The sequence below is a fragment of the Oncorhynchus nerka genome, linkage group LG10 (genome assembly GCF_034236695.1).
Source record: "Oncorhynchus nerka isolate Pitt River linkage group LG10, Oner_Uvic_2.0, whole genome shotgun sequence".
Taxonomy (NCBI): domain Eukaryota; kingdom Metazoa; phylum Chordata; class Actinopteri; order Salmoniformes; family Salmonidae; genus Oncorhynchus; species Oncorhynchus nerka.
Window position 1 is genome coordinate 46827617 of NC_088405.1, and position 15673 is coordinate 46843289.

At 40.6% G+C, this 15673-nt stretch overlaps 1 protein-coding gene across 9 annotated transcripts in view; it reads left to right on the forward strand.

Annotated features, from left to right (window-relative positions):
• Window positions 1–14387, forward strand: part of phldb1a (pleckstrin homology-like domain, family B, member 1a) — an 80392-nt gene extending 66005 nt beyond the window's left edge. For 8 of the 9 annotated variants that reach the window (XM_065023456.1, XM_065023455.1, XM_065023460.1 and 5 more), the window contains 6 exons: window positions 4101–4248; window positions 4785–4938; window positions 5195–5341; window positions 6092–6311; window positions 11295–11380; window positions 11941–14387. In XM_065023456.1, coding sequence (XP_064879528.1) covers window positions 4101–4248; window positions 4785–4938; window positions 5195–5341; window positions 6092–6311; window positions 11295–11380; window positions 11941–12081 — 896 coding nt within the window. In that variant the 3' untranslated portion in view covers window positions 12082–14387. The remainder of the gene's footprint in view (window positions 1–4100; window positions 4249–4784; window positions 4939–5194; window positions 5342–6091; window positions 6312–11294; window positions 11381–11940) is intronic. The other variant, XM_029670054.2, reaches the window with a different exon arrangement.
• The last annotated feature ends 1286 nt before the right edge of the window (window positions 14388–15673 follow it).

A 15673-nucleotide genomic window follows, 5' to 3' on the forward strand; every position in this document is an offset into this window, starting at 1 on the left:
CGTCTGGGACCTGTTAGATCGGAGGTTGAGGGATAGGGCCATTCCCCCCAGAAATGTCCTGGAACTTGCAGGTGCCTTGGTGGAAAAGTGGGGTAACATCTCACAGCAAGAAGTGGCAAATCTGGTGCAGTCCATGAGGAAGAGATGCACTGCAGTACTTAATGCAGCTGGTGGCCACACCGGATACTGACTGTTACTTTTGATTTTGACCCCCCTTTGTACAGGGACACATTATTCAATTTCTGTTAGTCAGATGTCTGTGGAACTTATTCAGTTTATGTCTCAGTTTTTGAATCTTGTTATGTTCATACAAATTTTTACACGTTACGTTTGCTGAAAATAAACGCAGTTGACAGTGAGAGGACGTTTCTTTTTTTGTTGAGTTTACTAGTACACATCACTGCTTCTCCCACTTCTACAGTATAATTCCCTCATAGCCAAAAGACCATGGACGTTACCGTACCTCTGAGACTAGAACCAAAACTATGATGTTGTTGGAGAAAAGATCAACTGTAGGGGGAAACTGTTGGGAAATTGTTTGATGAATTGCATGTATACAGCAGGATTCATTTGTAAGAGACCTGGGTCTCAATATGACTCCCTGTTGAAATAAAGTTTAAGTAAAATAAATGCAAAACCAGATAAAATGCCTCATATAGTAGAATGCTGCACTTAAAAGGGTGCCGTTGTTCTTCACTTAAATTGTTCTTACATTGTGGTTTCACAGAGTCCCTCCCACCTAACTCTGAACCTTCCCCAGTTGTAGACAGTCCAACAGGTAGTGGGTATTTTCTTCCTCGTGGCGCCTATGCGCTAGAAAAAATGTATGTTTTTTTTTGTATTCGAGCCTATACCACAGAATTCAGACCAGCTATGACTATGATGCGAAAATATAGCCCTCCAAAATGTCTGGATCAATGATATGGCATCAACAGAGCCATACAGTGCATTCAGAAAGTATTCAGACCACTTTAATTTTTCCACATTTTGTTACGTTACAGACTTATTATAAAATCTATTAAATACATTTTTCCCCCTCATTAATCTACACACAATACCACATAACGACAAAGTGAAAACAGGATTTTAGAAATTCTTGCATATGTAATAACAATAAAAAACAGAAATACCTTATTTACACCCTTTGCTATGAGACTCAAAATTGAGCTCAGGTGCATCCTGTTTCCATTGATCATCCTTGCGATGTTTCTACAACTGGATTGGAGTCCACCTGTGGTAAATTCAATTGATTGGAGATGATTTGGAAAGGCACACATCTCTCTCTATAAGTTCCCACAGTTGACAGTCCATGTCAGGACAAAAACCAAGCCATGAGGTCGAAGGAATTGTCTGTAGAGTTCCGAGACAGGATTGTACATCCAGGCACAGGTCTGGGGACGGGTACCAAAACATTTCTGCAGCATTGAAGGTCCCCAAGAACAGAGTGGCCTTCATCATTCTAAAATTGAAGAAGTTTGGAACCACCAATACTCTCAATAGCTGGCCGACCGGCCAAACTGAACAATCGGGGAGAAGACCCTTGGTCAGGGAGGTGACCAAGAACCTGATGATCACTCTGACAGAGCTCCAGAGTTCCTCTGTGGAGATGATTGTCCTTCTGGAAGGTTCTCCCATCTCTGCAGCACTCCACCAATCAGGCCTTTATGGTAGAGTGGCCAGACGGAAGCCACTCCTCAGTAAAAGGCACATTTTGCTTTGTCAGTATGTGGTATTGTGTGTCGATTGATGAGGAAAAACAACAATTTAATACATTTTAGAATAAGGCTATAACGTAACAAAATGTAGAAAAATTCAAGGGGTCTGAATACATTCCGATTGCACTGTATATCATTGAGCGTTAGCATTCTAGCTTAATGCTGCATCCAATGCACTGTAGATAGAAGAATGATATAGATGTAAATATTTCCTCTGCTAAATATCTGTCTGAGTATTTCATGCTTTCTCAGCTGACGCTGCTGTTAATATGTCCTTTACAGATAGTTGTTTCAGAGTTGCCCAGATGTTTGGCATGTGTAGGTGCTCTTGACAATGTTCCAGACCTTAATTAAAATAAAGCAAAGTAATAGCTTAATGCACTGTTGCAAATCTGAAAAGAAGCAGATTATTTATTGTACTCCATCTGATTCAACACAATACACATCAGTTACCACAGTAAGTGAAATCACTGCAACACTTAACAAAGAGCTGCAGTCAGTTTCAGAATGGGTGGCTAGAAATAAGTTAGTCTTAAATATATATAAAAAAAATGAAAATCATTGTATTTGGGACAAATCATTCACTAAACCCTAAACCTCAACTAAAACTTGTAATTAATAATGTGGACATTTTGCAAGTTGAGTGTAACCCTGGATTGTACATTGTCATGGTCAAAACATATTGATGCAACTGTAGCTAAGATGTGGACAAGTTTGTCCATAATAAAGGACTGCTCTGCCTTCTTAACAATGCTATCAACAAGGCAGGTCCTACACGCCGTAGTTTTGTCGCACCTGGACTACTGTCCAGTCATGTGGTCAGGTGCCACAAAGAGGGATTTAGGAAAATTACAATTGTCAATCTCTCCTGGCTCAAAGTAGAGGAGAGATTGACTTCATCACTACTTGTATCTGTGAGAAGTATTGACATGTTGAATGCATCAAGCTGTCTGTTTAAACCACTAGCACACAGCTCAGACACCCATGCATACCCCACAATACATGCCACCAAAGGTCTATTCACAGTCCCCAAGTCCAGAACAGACTATGGGAGGTGCACAGTACTACATAGAGCCAAGACTACATGGAACTCTATTCCACATCAGGTAATTGATGTAAGCAGTAGAATAAGATTTTTTTTTTAAACAAGTAAAAATATACCTTATGGAATTAACGGGGACTGTGAAGAGACAGTCACAGACACACGCATGCACACACGATAACATATGCATTATACAAACACGTCCACATGGATTTTGTGTTGTAGATTTGTGGTAATCGAGTAGTGGTCTGAGGGCACACACTTAATGTGTTGTGAAATGTAATGTTTTTACTATTATATATTATTTAATTTTTTAATTATTTTATATACACTACCGTTCAAAAGTTTGTGTTCACTTAGAAATGTCCTTGTTTTTGAAAGAAGAGCAAATTTTAGTCCATTAAAATAACATCAAATTGATCAGAAATACAGTGTAGACATTGTTAATGTTGTAAATAACTACTGTAGCTGGAAACGGCTGATTTGTTATGGAATATCTACATAGGCGTACAGAGGCCCATTATCAGCATCCATCACTCCTGTGTTACAATGGCATGTTGTGCTAATCCAAGTTTATTATTTTAAAAGGGTAATTGATCATTAGAATACCCTTTTGGAATTATGTTAGCAGAGCTGAAAACTTTTGTTCTGATTAAAGAAGCAATAAAACTGTCCTTCTTTAGACTAGTTGAGTATCTGGAGCATCAGCATTTGTGAGTTCGATTACAGGCTCAAAATGGCCAGAAATAAATAACTTTTTTCTGAAACTCATCAGTTTATACTTGTTCTGAGAAATGAAGGCTATTCCATGTGAGGAACTGCGTAGAAACTGAAGTTCACGTACAATGCTGTGTACTACTCCCTTCACAGAACAGCGCAAACTCTCTCTAATCAGAATAGAAAGAGGAGTGGGAAGCCCCGGTGCACAACTGAGCAAGAGGACAAGTACATTATAGTGTCTAGTTTGAGAAACAGACACCTCACAATTCCTCAACTGGCAGCTTCATTAAATAGTTCCCGCAAAACAACAGTCTCAACGTCAACAGTAAAGAGGCGACTCAAGCCCACAGGATGCTGGCCTTCTAGGCAGAGTTGCAAAGAGACTGGCCAATAAAAATAAAATATTAAGATGGGCAAAAGAACACAAACACTGGACAGAGGAACTCTGCCTTGAAGGCCAGCATCCTAGAGTAGCCTCTTCACTGTTGACATTTTTACAAATATCCTGGCCTCTGTCAGGTCTAAACAATGGCCTGCTATGACATCTCAGTACCACTGGGTGGTGCTTGCGCTGCAGACATTAGATAACCATTTCACTGTCCTGTTTTCACCTCCTCCCACAGGCCCTTCTCCCATGGTCCACCACTCCATCCTGCACCACCAGACACCCCCCTCAGGGGACCCGCAGTATGACACCCTCAGCCTGGAGAGCTCTGACAGCGTCGAGACCTCCGTCTCCACCGGCAACAACTCTGCCTGTTCTCCAGAAAGGTGAGAGACGAGAAGGGGAGAGACGGGGATACCACGGCAACTCAGTCTGTTTCCATGGGAACACTCAAATCTGCCCTCTCTGTGTCCCTGACGATGAGGGGTCACTGTGTTCACTTTTGTTCCCCTGACAACATGTTTTGTTACACGTCTGTTCCCTTGACAACAAGTTTCACTCTAGCTTGTTGCTATGCCAACCCACTCAAGCGGTAGGCAAGGAGAACCTCACCTGTTTGAGTTGTTTATGGAGTTCCCCCGGGGAAGATACTACAGTAGAAACTGTTTCATATATAACTGAGGCAGATATAATAGCAGTTCCATAGTGTTGTACAAAAGCTTCTTGAATGTTATCCACAGAGGAGTGCTACTCTGGTAACTGGTTCTGCTTTGGAGCTTTGTTGTTTGTAGAATGTTGGATTTGGAGTCATGTTTTTATTTACTTCTCATTCCCAGTGCAGTACTGTAGTAAACATCTAATTTGAGATTCACCCCCCCCTCCCTGTGTAGTAGTAACATAACATCTCTCTTTCTCCATGTAGTGGCAGTGGGCTTGAGGCCCTGAGGATCGAGGAGATGGAGAAGATGTTGAAGGAGGCTCAGCAGGAGAAAGCCAGGCTGGTGGAGAGCAGAGTGTGTACAAACAACATGTCTCCCACCAACACCAATGGAGCATATAACCTACAGATAATTATGGCAAATGGAGATTCCTTCTACTACAATGCAACTGAATTTTAGTTGTCTCAACACCCTTATTCTCTTCTATGTGTCTCACTCTCAATCATTAACCCTTATTTCCCCTGACCCTACCATTCACCTTGTTATTGTTTACGTCCTGCACTCTACTAACATGTCTATACTTCCTGTCTCTCTCATCTCTATTACTCCACTCTCCCTTCCTCCATTCTTCTCTCCATCTGTTCTCCTCTCTTTTCCTCCCGCCCGTCCCCAGGAGAGGGAGGTGCAGGCGCGGAGGCAGATGTTGGAGGAGGAGCGGAGGAGGCGCGAGGAGGCCGAGAGGAGGTTGCAGGACGAGACGACCCACAGGCAGAGACTGGTGGAGGAGGAGGTGAAGATGAGAGAGAAGCACTTCTCTCAGGTTAGTGTAACAACGCAGCAGGAGAGGAGGACAGGATGGAGGGGAGGGAGGATGGAGAAAGAGGGGGGTGGAGAGAATGAAAGATAAGAAATGGGGAGTGAGGGTGGGAAGATCAAACGGTGAGTGAAGAGAGAAAACAAAAAGAGAGGGAGGGGAATGGAGAGTTTGAAGGAAGAAGAGAGAGAAAAAGACAGAGGGAGAGAAGGGAGAGAGTGCTAGAGAGAGAGAGAGGGTTCACGCTAAGGTATGATATATATCACGAGTGCTTTTAGTTGATTGGGTTTAATTGTCTATATTTTCTGCCATGAACAATGAAACTAAACAAACATCCTCTGGGATGATGAAGGTGCACCTGGTGTGCCTAGTTAAGTAATACTTATATTATCATACATATTAAGTCTCCCCACTACACTGCTGCCTCAGCATGTGCAGTATATGGATGGAACTTTCATTCACACGGGGATAGACATAAAAATAGAATTACTAAAAGGGACATAGCCGAGCCTCAGACCACTACAGTTGAAATAGAATACTCATGGGCACACTCAACATGGCCGTCGGTCCACCCATCACAAACCATTTATTTGAACGGAATATCCATACTAGTCATTCTAATTTTATGGTGAAGCCTCTTTTGTGGGGTGTGTGTTAGTGTGTCTGGGGGGGTTTGGATTAAGGAAACAGACACATGTAAGTGTCTCTATGATAATAAAGTAATGTTCTTCACCTCTCTGTCTGTCCTCTTCCCAGGCCCGCCCCATGACACGCTACCTACCCATCAGGAAGGAGGAGTTTGACTTGCGTTCGCACGTGGAGTCATCGGGTCACAACGTAGATACCTGTCCCTATGTCATCCTCTCAGAGAAGATGTGCAAGGGACACCTGGTCAAGATGGGTGGCAAGATCAAGTCGTGGAAGAAACGCTGGTTTGTCTTCGACCGCCTCAAGAGGAACTTCTCCTACTATGCTGGTGAGGAAGGAAGCCATTCCTTAATTAGTAATCACAACATTTATTTCTATGAACCACATAGGAAAGAGGCAATGGCCTAACCACTCTATTAGTGGGTTAATGACAGATTTCTGTTATGTAGCCCCGAAGATAAGATATGGCACCCTATTCCCTATGGTGTGGTTTGCCCACTTCTGCCCTATTCTCCGAATCTCCACTCCTCTCTCTCTTTCTCCCTCTCTCGGATCACTTCCGCCTAGCCTTTTCACCCCCTCACTCCTGACGATGATGATGGTGATGAAATAAGCTGCAATACTTTCTGGTGCTGTGCGTTTCTAAGGGAGGCAAAGAGGCTAGGCTAGCTCCTGGCTGGCTTGGTCGTGACTAACAGAACCAAACTCACAACATCTTCAAAAACATTTATCTCATTACGAAGCAGATTTGGCTAATCAAAAAAGGCAAGATGGTGAAAGAGAGAAAGTAGGATGGGTTTCAAAGGATTTGGTTTTTAATTGTTGTCAGCTATTGGTCTGCTTTCTTAGTTTTCCATGTACACTAAAGTGCCTCGCTGGCTGAATATGGATAAATAAATAAATAAATATATATATATATATACACACACACACACACACACAGTCCCAGTCAAAAGTTTGGACACACCTACTAATTCAAGGGTTTTTCTTTATTTTTACTATTTTCTACATTGTAGAATAATAGTGAAGGCATCAAAACTATGAAATAACACACATGGAATCATGTATTAACCAAAAAAGTTTTAAACAAATATATACAGTTTATTATTTGAGATTTTTCAAAGTAGCCACCCTTTGCATTGAGGACAGCTTTGCACACTTTTAGAATTATCTCAATCAGCTACATGAGGTGTGCCTTGTTAAAAGTTAATTTGTGGAATTTCTTTACTTCTTAATGCATTTGAGCCAATCAGGTGTGTTGTGACAAGGTAGGGGTGGTACACAGAAGATAGCCCTTTTTGGTAAAAGACCAAGTCCATATTGTGGCAAGAACAGCTCAAATAAGCAAACAGTCCATCATTACTTTAAGACATGAAGGTCAGTTAATCCTGACATTTTCAAGAACTTTGAAAGTTTCTTAAAGTGCAGTCGCAAAAACCATCAAGCACTATGAAGAAACTGTCTCTCATGAGGACTGCCACAGGAAAGGAAGACCCAGTTACATCTGCTGCAGAGGATAAGTTCATTAGAGTTACCAGCCTCAGAAATTGCAGCCCAAATAAATGCTTCACAGAGTTCAAGTAACAGACACATCTCAACATCAACTGTTCAGAGGAGACTGTGTGAATCAGGCCTTCATAATCGACTTGCTGCAAAGTAACAACCACTAAAGGGCACCAATAAGAAGAGGAGACCTGCTTGGACCAAGAAACACGAGCAATGGACATTAGACCAATGGAAATCTGTCCTTTGGTTTCATTTGAGTCCAAATTTGAGATTTTTGGTTCCAACCGCTGTGTCTTTGTGAGAGGCAGAGTAGGTGAATGGATGATCTCCGCATGTGTGATTCCAACCGGGAAGCATGGAGGAGGAGGTGTGATGGTGTGGGTTGCTTTGCTGGTGACACTGTCAGTGATTTATTTAGAATTCAAGGCACACTTAACCAGCATGGCTACCACAGCATTTTGCAGCTATACGCCATCCCATCTTGTTTGCACTTAGTGGGACTATCATTTGTTTTTCAACAGGACAATGACCCCACACACCTCCAGGTTGTGTAGGGGCTATTTGACCAAGAAGGAGAGTGATGGAGTGCTGCATCAAATGACCTGGCTTCCACAATCACCCGGCCTCAACCCAATTGAGATGGTTTGGGATGAGTTGGACCGCAGAGTGAAGGAAACGCAGCCAACAAGTGCTCAGCATATGTGGGAACCCCTTCAAGAATGTTAGAAAAGTATTCCAGGTGAAGCTGGTTGAGAGAATGCCAAGAGTGTACAAAGCGGTCATCAAGGCAAAGGGTGGCTACTTTGATTATATGAAATTATATTTTGATTTGTTTAACTTCTTGACGCTACCCATCCCTTAACAACACTGTCATCTCAGATTTTCAAAGTATGCTTTTCAACCATAGCAAAACAAGCATTTGTGTAAGAGTATTGATAGCTAGCATAGCATTAAGCCTAGCATTCAGCAGGCAACATTTTCACAAAAACAAGAAAAGCATTCAAATAAAATCATTTACCTTTGAAGAACTTCAGATGTTTTCAATGAGGAGACTCTCAGTTAGATAGCAAATGTTCCGTTTTTCCAAAAAGATTATTTGTGTAGGAGAAATCGCTCCGTTTTGTTCATCACGTTTGGCTAAGAAAAAAACCCGTATCCGGGAGTGTAATTATAGCCTCAAGCTCATTACCATAACGCAACGTTAACTATTCATGAAAATCGCAAATGAAATGAAATAAATATATTGGCTCTCAAGCTTAGCCTTTTGTTAACAACACTGTCATCTCAGATTTTCAAAATATGCTTTTCAACCATAGCAAAACAAGCATTTGTGTAAGAGTATTGATAGCTAGCATAGCATTAAGCCTAGCAGTCAGCAGGCAACATTTTCACAAAAACAAGAAAGCATTCAAATAAAATCATTTACCTTTGAAGAACTTCAGATGTTTTCAATGAGGAGAATCTCAGTTAGATAGCAAATGTTCAGTTTTTCCAAAAATATTATTTGTGTAGGAGAAATCGCTCTGTTTTGTTCATCACGTTTGGCTGAGAAAAACACCCGAAAATTCAGTCATCAAAACGCCGAACCTTTTTCCAAATTAACTCCATAATATCGACAGAAACATGGCAAACGTTGTTTAGAATCAATCCTCAAGGTGTTTTTCACATATCTATTCGATGATAAGTCATTCGTGGCAGTTTTGTTTCTCCTCTGAATCACATGGGAAAATACATGCAGCTGGAGATTACGCACCAATTTCGACGGAGGACACCAGGCGGACACCTGGTAAATGTAGTCTCTTATGGTCAATCTTCCAATGATATGCCTACAAATACGTCACAATGCTGCAGACACCTTGGGGAAACGACAGAAGGTGTAGGCTCGTTCCTGGCGCATTCACAGCCATATAAGGAGACATTGGAACACAGCGCCTCAAAAATCTGGCTCACTTCCTGTTTGAAGTTTCATCGTGGTTTCGCCTGTAGCATTAGTTCTGTGGCACTCACAGACAATATCTTTGCAGTATTGGAAACGTCAGAGTGTTTTCTTTCCAAAGCTGTCAATTATATGCATAGTCGAGCATCTTTTCGTGACAAAATATCTTGTTTAAAATGGGAAAGTTTTTTTCTCCATAAATTAAAAGAGCGCTCCCTATATCCAAGAAGTTAAGCAGTACAATTGTCATCAGCAACCGCTGTCAAATAATATTAGTCAAAAAATATAATATACAGTCAAATAATATTACAAAAAATATTGATATTCATGAAATATCAAAACAAATATCAAAACACAGCTTAGCCTTTTGTTAATCCCCCTGTCGTCTCAGATTTTGAAATTATGCTTTACAGCGAAAGCAATCCAAGCGTTTGTGTAAGTTTATCGATCGCATGACAAAACATTAAGTACACTTAACATCAGGTAGCTTGGTCACGAAAATCAGAAAAGCAATCAAATTAATCGTTTACCTTTGATGATCTTCGGATGTTTTCACTCACGAGACTCCCAGTTACACAAAAAAATTCATTTTGTTCCATAAAGATTATTTTTACATCCAAAAAACCTCCATTTGTTTGTCGCGTTATGTTCAGAAATCCACAGGAAAGAGCGGTCATGACAACGCAGACGAAAATTCCAAATAATATCCGTAATGTCCACAGAAACATGGCAAACGTTTTTTATAATCAATCCTCAGGTTGTTTTTAAAATATATAATCGATAATATATCAACCGCAACGGTCTTGTTCAGTAGGAGAGGGAAAGGAAATGGCTGTCCGAACTCTGTTGCGCGAGCAAAACTCATGTGACCACCTGACGCGATGTTATCTCTCTGGCTCATTTTTCAAAATAAAATCCTGAAACTATGTCTGAAGACTGTTGACACCTTGAGCAAGCGATAGGAAAATGAATCTGGTTGATATCCCTTTAAATGGAGCAATGGGAGGCTATGGAACATGGAGTTTTCAAAATAGAAGCCACCTCCTCGTTAGATTTTTATCAGGGTTTCGCCTGCAATATCAGTTCTGTTATACTCACAGACAATATTTGGACAGTTTTGGAAACTTTAGAGTGCTTTCTATCATAATCTGTCAAATTCATGCATATTCTAGCATCTGGTCCTGAGAAATAGGCAGTTTACATTGGGAACGTTATTTTTCCAAACATAAAAATAGCTTCAAGAGGTTAACACTTTTTTGGTTACTACATGATTCGATATATGTTATTTCATAGTTTTGATGTCTTCACTATTATTCTACAATGTAGAAAATAGCCAAAATAAAGAGTAAGTGTGTGTAAACTTTTGACTGGTACTGTATATAAAAATCCTTATTTTGCCACACAGGAGGCAGAATTAATTATTAACTCCAATATCAGTTTGGCTCTATTAAACTCAGTTATCTTAATTAAGGGCATTTTTAGACAGTTCCACATCCATCCTAAGACTTATTTTAAGTATATTTATTAATTAATTTGCAGTTTATATTTTGGACTGCACTTGACCATTGAGTATGTAGGAAAATCAAAAACAGAACACTTAGAAATTCTTGTTGAATTCCAATTCAATACAGTACAATGAAAAATAGGGTAGATTCATTCAATATCTTCATTTCACGATTTCTTATGTTTGTTTTTGCCTTGAAGCAGCAAGAAAGCTTGACACAATTAAATTCAGTGTTATTTTGTCTGAGTTCATACTGAAACCGAAAGGCCTGTTATTGCATCAGTATAAGACTATGAAATACTGTGATTCTCCCTTCTCTCCTCTGAGACAACTTAAAACACTGTTTTTTTCTCTTATTCTCTCAGATAAGCATGAGTCCAAGCTGAAAGGACTGATCTACTTTCAGGCTATAGAGGAAGTGTACTACGATCACCTGCGCAGTGCCACTAAGGTACAGAACCCTTCACTCTATCCGCTACAGCTCAATACTCAATACATTGTCATTACATTCTTCAGTCATCTTTCTGAGATAGTTCTGAATTTATTTTGAATGTCTGATCATTATAAATACTTTAAAGGTAATTAACAAGAATGTGGAATTTTTGCAAAGAATGCTCTTACTAGATGTTATTTACTGGAGATATATGTGAATTTTCAAATCACAGAAGAGTGTGTGTAAGAGCTCTCGACAAAGAGAGAGCTGCAGTAATTAACTTATTTGTCAACAAAATGTATTAATATTCAAAGACAAGTTACCAATTATATTCTTATTCTTGCCCAATTTGTAAGTGGCTCTGGATAAGAGCGTCTGCTAAATGACTTAAATGTAAATGTAAATGTAATTTTGTGATAATTAACACACTGTCAAATAAAGTTGAATTGATGGTGCAATTTATTTTTACAGAGTGACTGTGTGTTCACAATATACTCTTTTCCACAAAGTATTCTTCACCTTGATAATACTTTATTTTATTTTCCTTCCCCTCTCCCTCTCCCTTTCTCTCTCTCCAGAGCCCCAACCCGTCGCTGACCTTCTGTGTGAAGACTCACGACCGGCTCTACTTTATGGTGGCCCCATCTCCAGAGGCCATGAGGATCTGGATGGACGTCATAGTAACCGGGGCGGAGGGATATACACAGTTCATGACCTGAGGGACTGAGCTCTCCGGGTGACAGACCTTCCAACCGGGTTGTGTTTGTTAGGGCATGTAATGGAAAAACATTTTTAAACCATTTGCAACAGAAAACAAAAATGTTCGTTTATTTTTGGACAAGTCCTAGTAGTTCCTCTATGTTTCAGTCCTTCTTCTTCCGTTTGGTGCCTAATGAACATGACCCAGGAGAGAGAGAGACCATGTGCTTGCTGCTCCCAGATTTCTGTCTGCAGCGCTGCACTCCACTACTGCTGTTCTTTGAGTCCTTTGTTTATTTGGCCTTTATTTAACTGTGCAAGTCAGTTAATAAGAACAAATTCTTTTTTCATTGACTGCCTAGGAACAGTGGGTTAACTGCCTTGTTCAGGGGAAGAACGACAGATTTTTACTTTGTCAGCTCGGGGATTCGATCTTGCAGCCTTTCGGTTACTAGTCCAACGCTCCAACCACTAGGCCTACCTGCCACCCCTCCAACCACTAGGCCTACCTGCCACCCCTGTACCTTTCAGACGTATAGATCTCTGTAACTCACATGGATAGGACTCACATGGATAGGATGCAAAATTATCCAATAAACAGGTAACTGCATAAATTAAAGGAAACGCTTGAGAAAATTAGTGATCCCATCATGCTTAGGGTCTTGTACAGTATAAAAATGCCTGGTTGCCGATTATTTTGCTATGTTGGCTAGAATAGGAGATCTCAGTGACTTTGAAAGAGGGCTCTCAAAGGAGCACTGCCTCCCGAGGGGCACAGCAGTCTAAGGCACTAGGTGTGTCACTACAGATCCTGGTTCGATTCCAGGCTGTGTCGCAGCCGGCTGCGACCGGATGACCCTGCGTCATGGTTCAGCGTTGTCTGGGTTAGGGGAGGGTTGGGCTGGCCGGGATGTCCTTGTCCCTTGTCTCTCTAGCAACTCCTGTGGTGGGCTGGGCGCATGCAGTGCGACTTGGCGGGGTCGTGTTTTGGAGGATGCACAGCTCTCGACTTTCGCCTCTCCCGAGTCCGTACGGGAGTTGCAGCGATGGGACAAGACTGTAACTACCAATTGGATACCATGAAATTGGGGGGAAAAATAAAGAAGCATATGGGGTTTAGAGGGTGTGTGTGTGTGTGTGTGTGTGTGTGTGTGTGTGTGTGTGTGTGTGTGTGTGTGTGTGTGTGTGTGTGTGTGTGTGTAAGTCACTCTGGATAAGAGCGTCTGCTCAATGACTAAAATGTAAATGTATATATATATCTCAGTCACCAGATCTCAACCCAATTGAACACTTATGGGAGATTCTGGAGCGGCGCCTGAGACAGCGTTTTCCACCACCATCAACAAAACAACAAGTGATGGAATTTCTCGTGGAAGAATGGTGATGCATCCCTCCAATAGAGTTCCAGACACTTGTAGAATATATGCCAAGATGCATTAAAGCTGTTCTGGCGGCTCGTGGTGACCCAATGCCCTATTAAGACTCTTTATGTTGGCGTCTCCTTTATTTTGGCAGTTACCTGTAGCTTTCCAGAGGTAGCCCTGGGTCTCAGACCAGTAAAGATCATAAAGGAAGAAAGGTTTTACATACGATACTTAAAGGGATGTGTTTTTACTCACTCTGTTTATTATAATAGTCAGTTTAAGGGCTCTATTCAATCCGTATCGCAGAAGTTCAGCATTACAGGGTGATTGAAATGTAAAGGCAATGTTCCTGCATTTAGCGGAGACTACATTCATGGTAAACATGTCGGCTCAGTCTGAAATTACTTTTACATTTCTAACGCTTCAGCGACACAGATTGAATAGAGCCCCTAAGCGCTGTATTTATATTATAGAATTTTAGCCAGACTAGCTAAATGAGAGTTTATACTACCTGACTGTCTCTGGATCTATAAAGGGAACTTTATAAAGACAATATGAACATTTGTAAAGGATCATTTCCCTTTTTTTGCCAAATGTGTTTAACAGAGTGTATGTGCTACTATATTGCCTCTGAAAATAATTCCTATTTTATTGAATTTGTCTAATATTTGATTAACTATAAGTCATCATATTAATGGCATATTATTTAGATTTCACTCATTCTGATGAAATCTAAATCTTTGTGCCAGCTATTGTATGCTTTATGTATGTTTGGTCAGACTGTCAGAAAAATTGTATTAGTTTTTTATATTATTTTAAAGACCTTTCATATGGAAAATAACATAACACAAGCACACCAACATTTAAAACCAGTCTTCTACACCGCGAACAGGGCGGTACTGACAGTGTTGACACTTTCTCCACATAAACACTTTTAAATAAAATTTGCAAATGCATAATTACCAATTGTGTAATCTTAATTTTGTCACTGACAAATCAGGCAGCTAGAACAGTGAATCAATGTGTACTAAATAGATACAACAAAGTTCAATAGTTACTTTGTACCTTTGCGGATGTGAATGCCATACAAGGCCTTGTTGTTTAAGCAGACATAGCTTATTCCAGGCAGTTCTACAAAGAAAAGCTCATTTCTTTCCTTTTTGTATTTTTTTATTAAAAGAAACTACAACAGTGAATTAACAGTTTATTTATTTAAAAATAATAATAATAAAAAACATATTCAACATTTTTTTTTTTTTTACATGACAACTATTCTGGATGGCATTTATAGGTGAAGGTGCATTTTAAGAAGATCCTTCATATGCAATACATCTAGGATAAGATAGAGAAGTCCAGTGGGATGTAACTATCTATCTCCCTCCCACTTCCCTCCACAGGACCTATGGGATTAGAGTGATTTTCTCTACCTGCAATGTTATACTTTATTTGTTTCATTCCTTGTAATACAACAAGAACGGTTCAAATACATGCATATGCACAACACACACCCACACACACATAAAGCGTTCAGCAGCTTTCCCTCAATATTGCCACAGCACTAACCAGAATGAGTGGTGGGCGGGTGATGGGATGGTCTGAATAAAATGGGCATTGGATTCTCCCATTCCCACTCCTGCTATTGCAGTCCTTGGGCTTTCCAAATATTAGATTTTGTGCTGGCACCCTCTTTCAATAGGGGCTGAGATCCCCCTATGGCTATTGTCAAACAACAGCCAGCCAATGTCGACAGTCAGCCGGCCGGTGTCGACTGACAGCATGCCAGTGCCAACAGACAGTGTCCTGCGGAGTGACCTGAGGCTAACGAGGGTGGGCTAGGGGTCAATGGATGGGTCAGGGAGGACCCCCGCGGGGCTACGGGTGCACAGCCCCCAACCAGTCTGAGTTTGTCTGGGCAGAGGGCTCCCACAAAACTAACTATATACACTACTGTTCAAAAGCACATTTTTTGTTCAATAAAATAACATAAAATTGATCAGAAATACAGCGAAGACATTGTTAATGTTGTAAATAACTATTGTAGCTGGAAACGGCAGATTTTTCAAAATGGAATATCTACATAGGCGTACAGATGCCCATTATCAGCAACCATCGCTCCTGTGTTCCAATGACACATTGTGTTAGCTAATCCAAGTTTATTATTTTAAAAGGCTAATTGATCATTAGAAAATCCTTTTGCAATTATGTTAGCAGAGCTATAAACTGTTGTTCTGATTAAAGAAGCAATAAA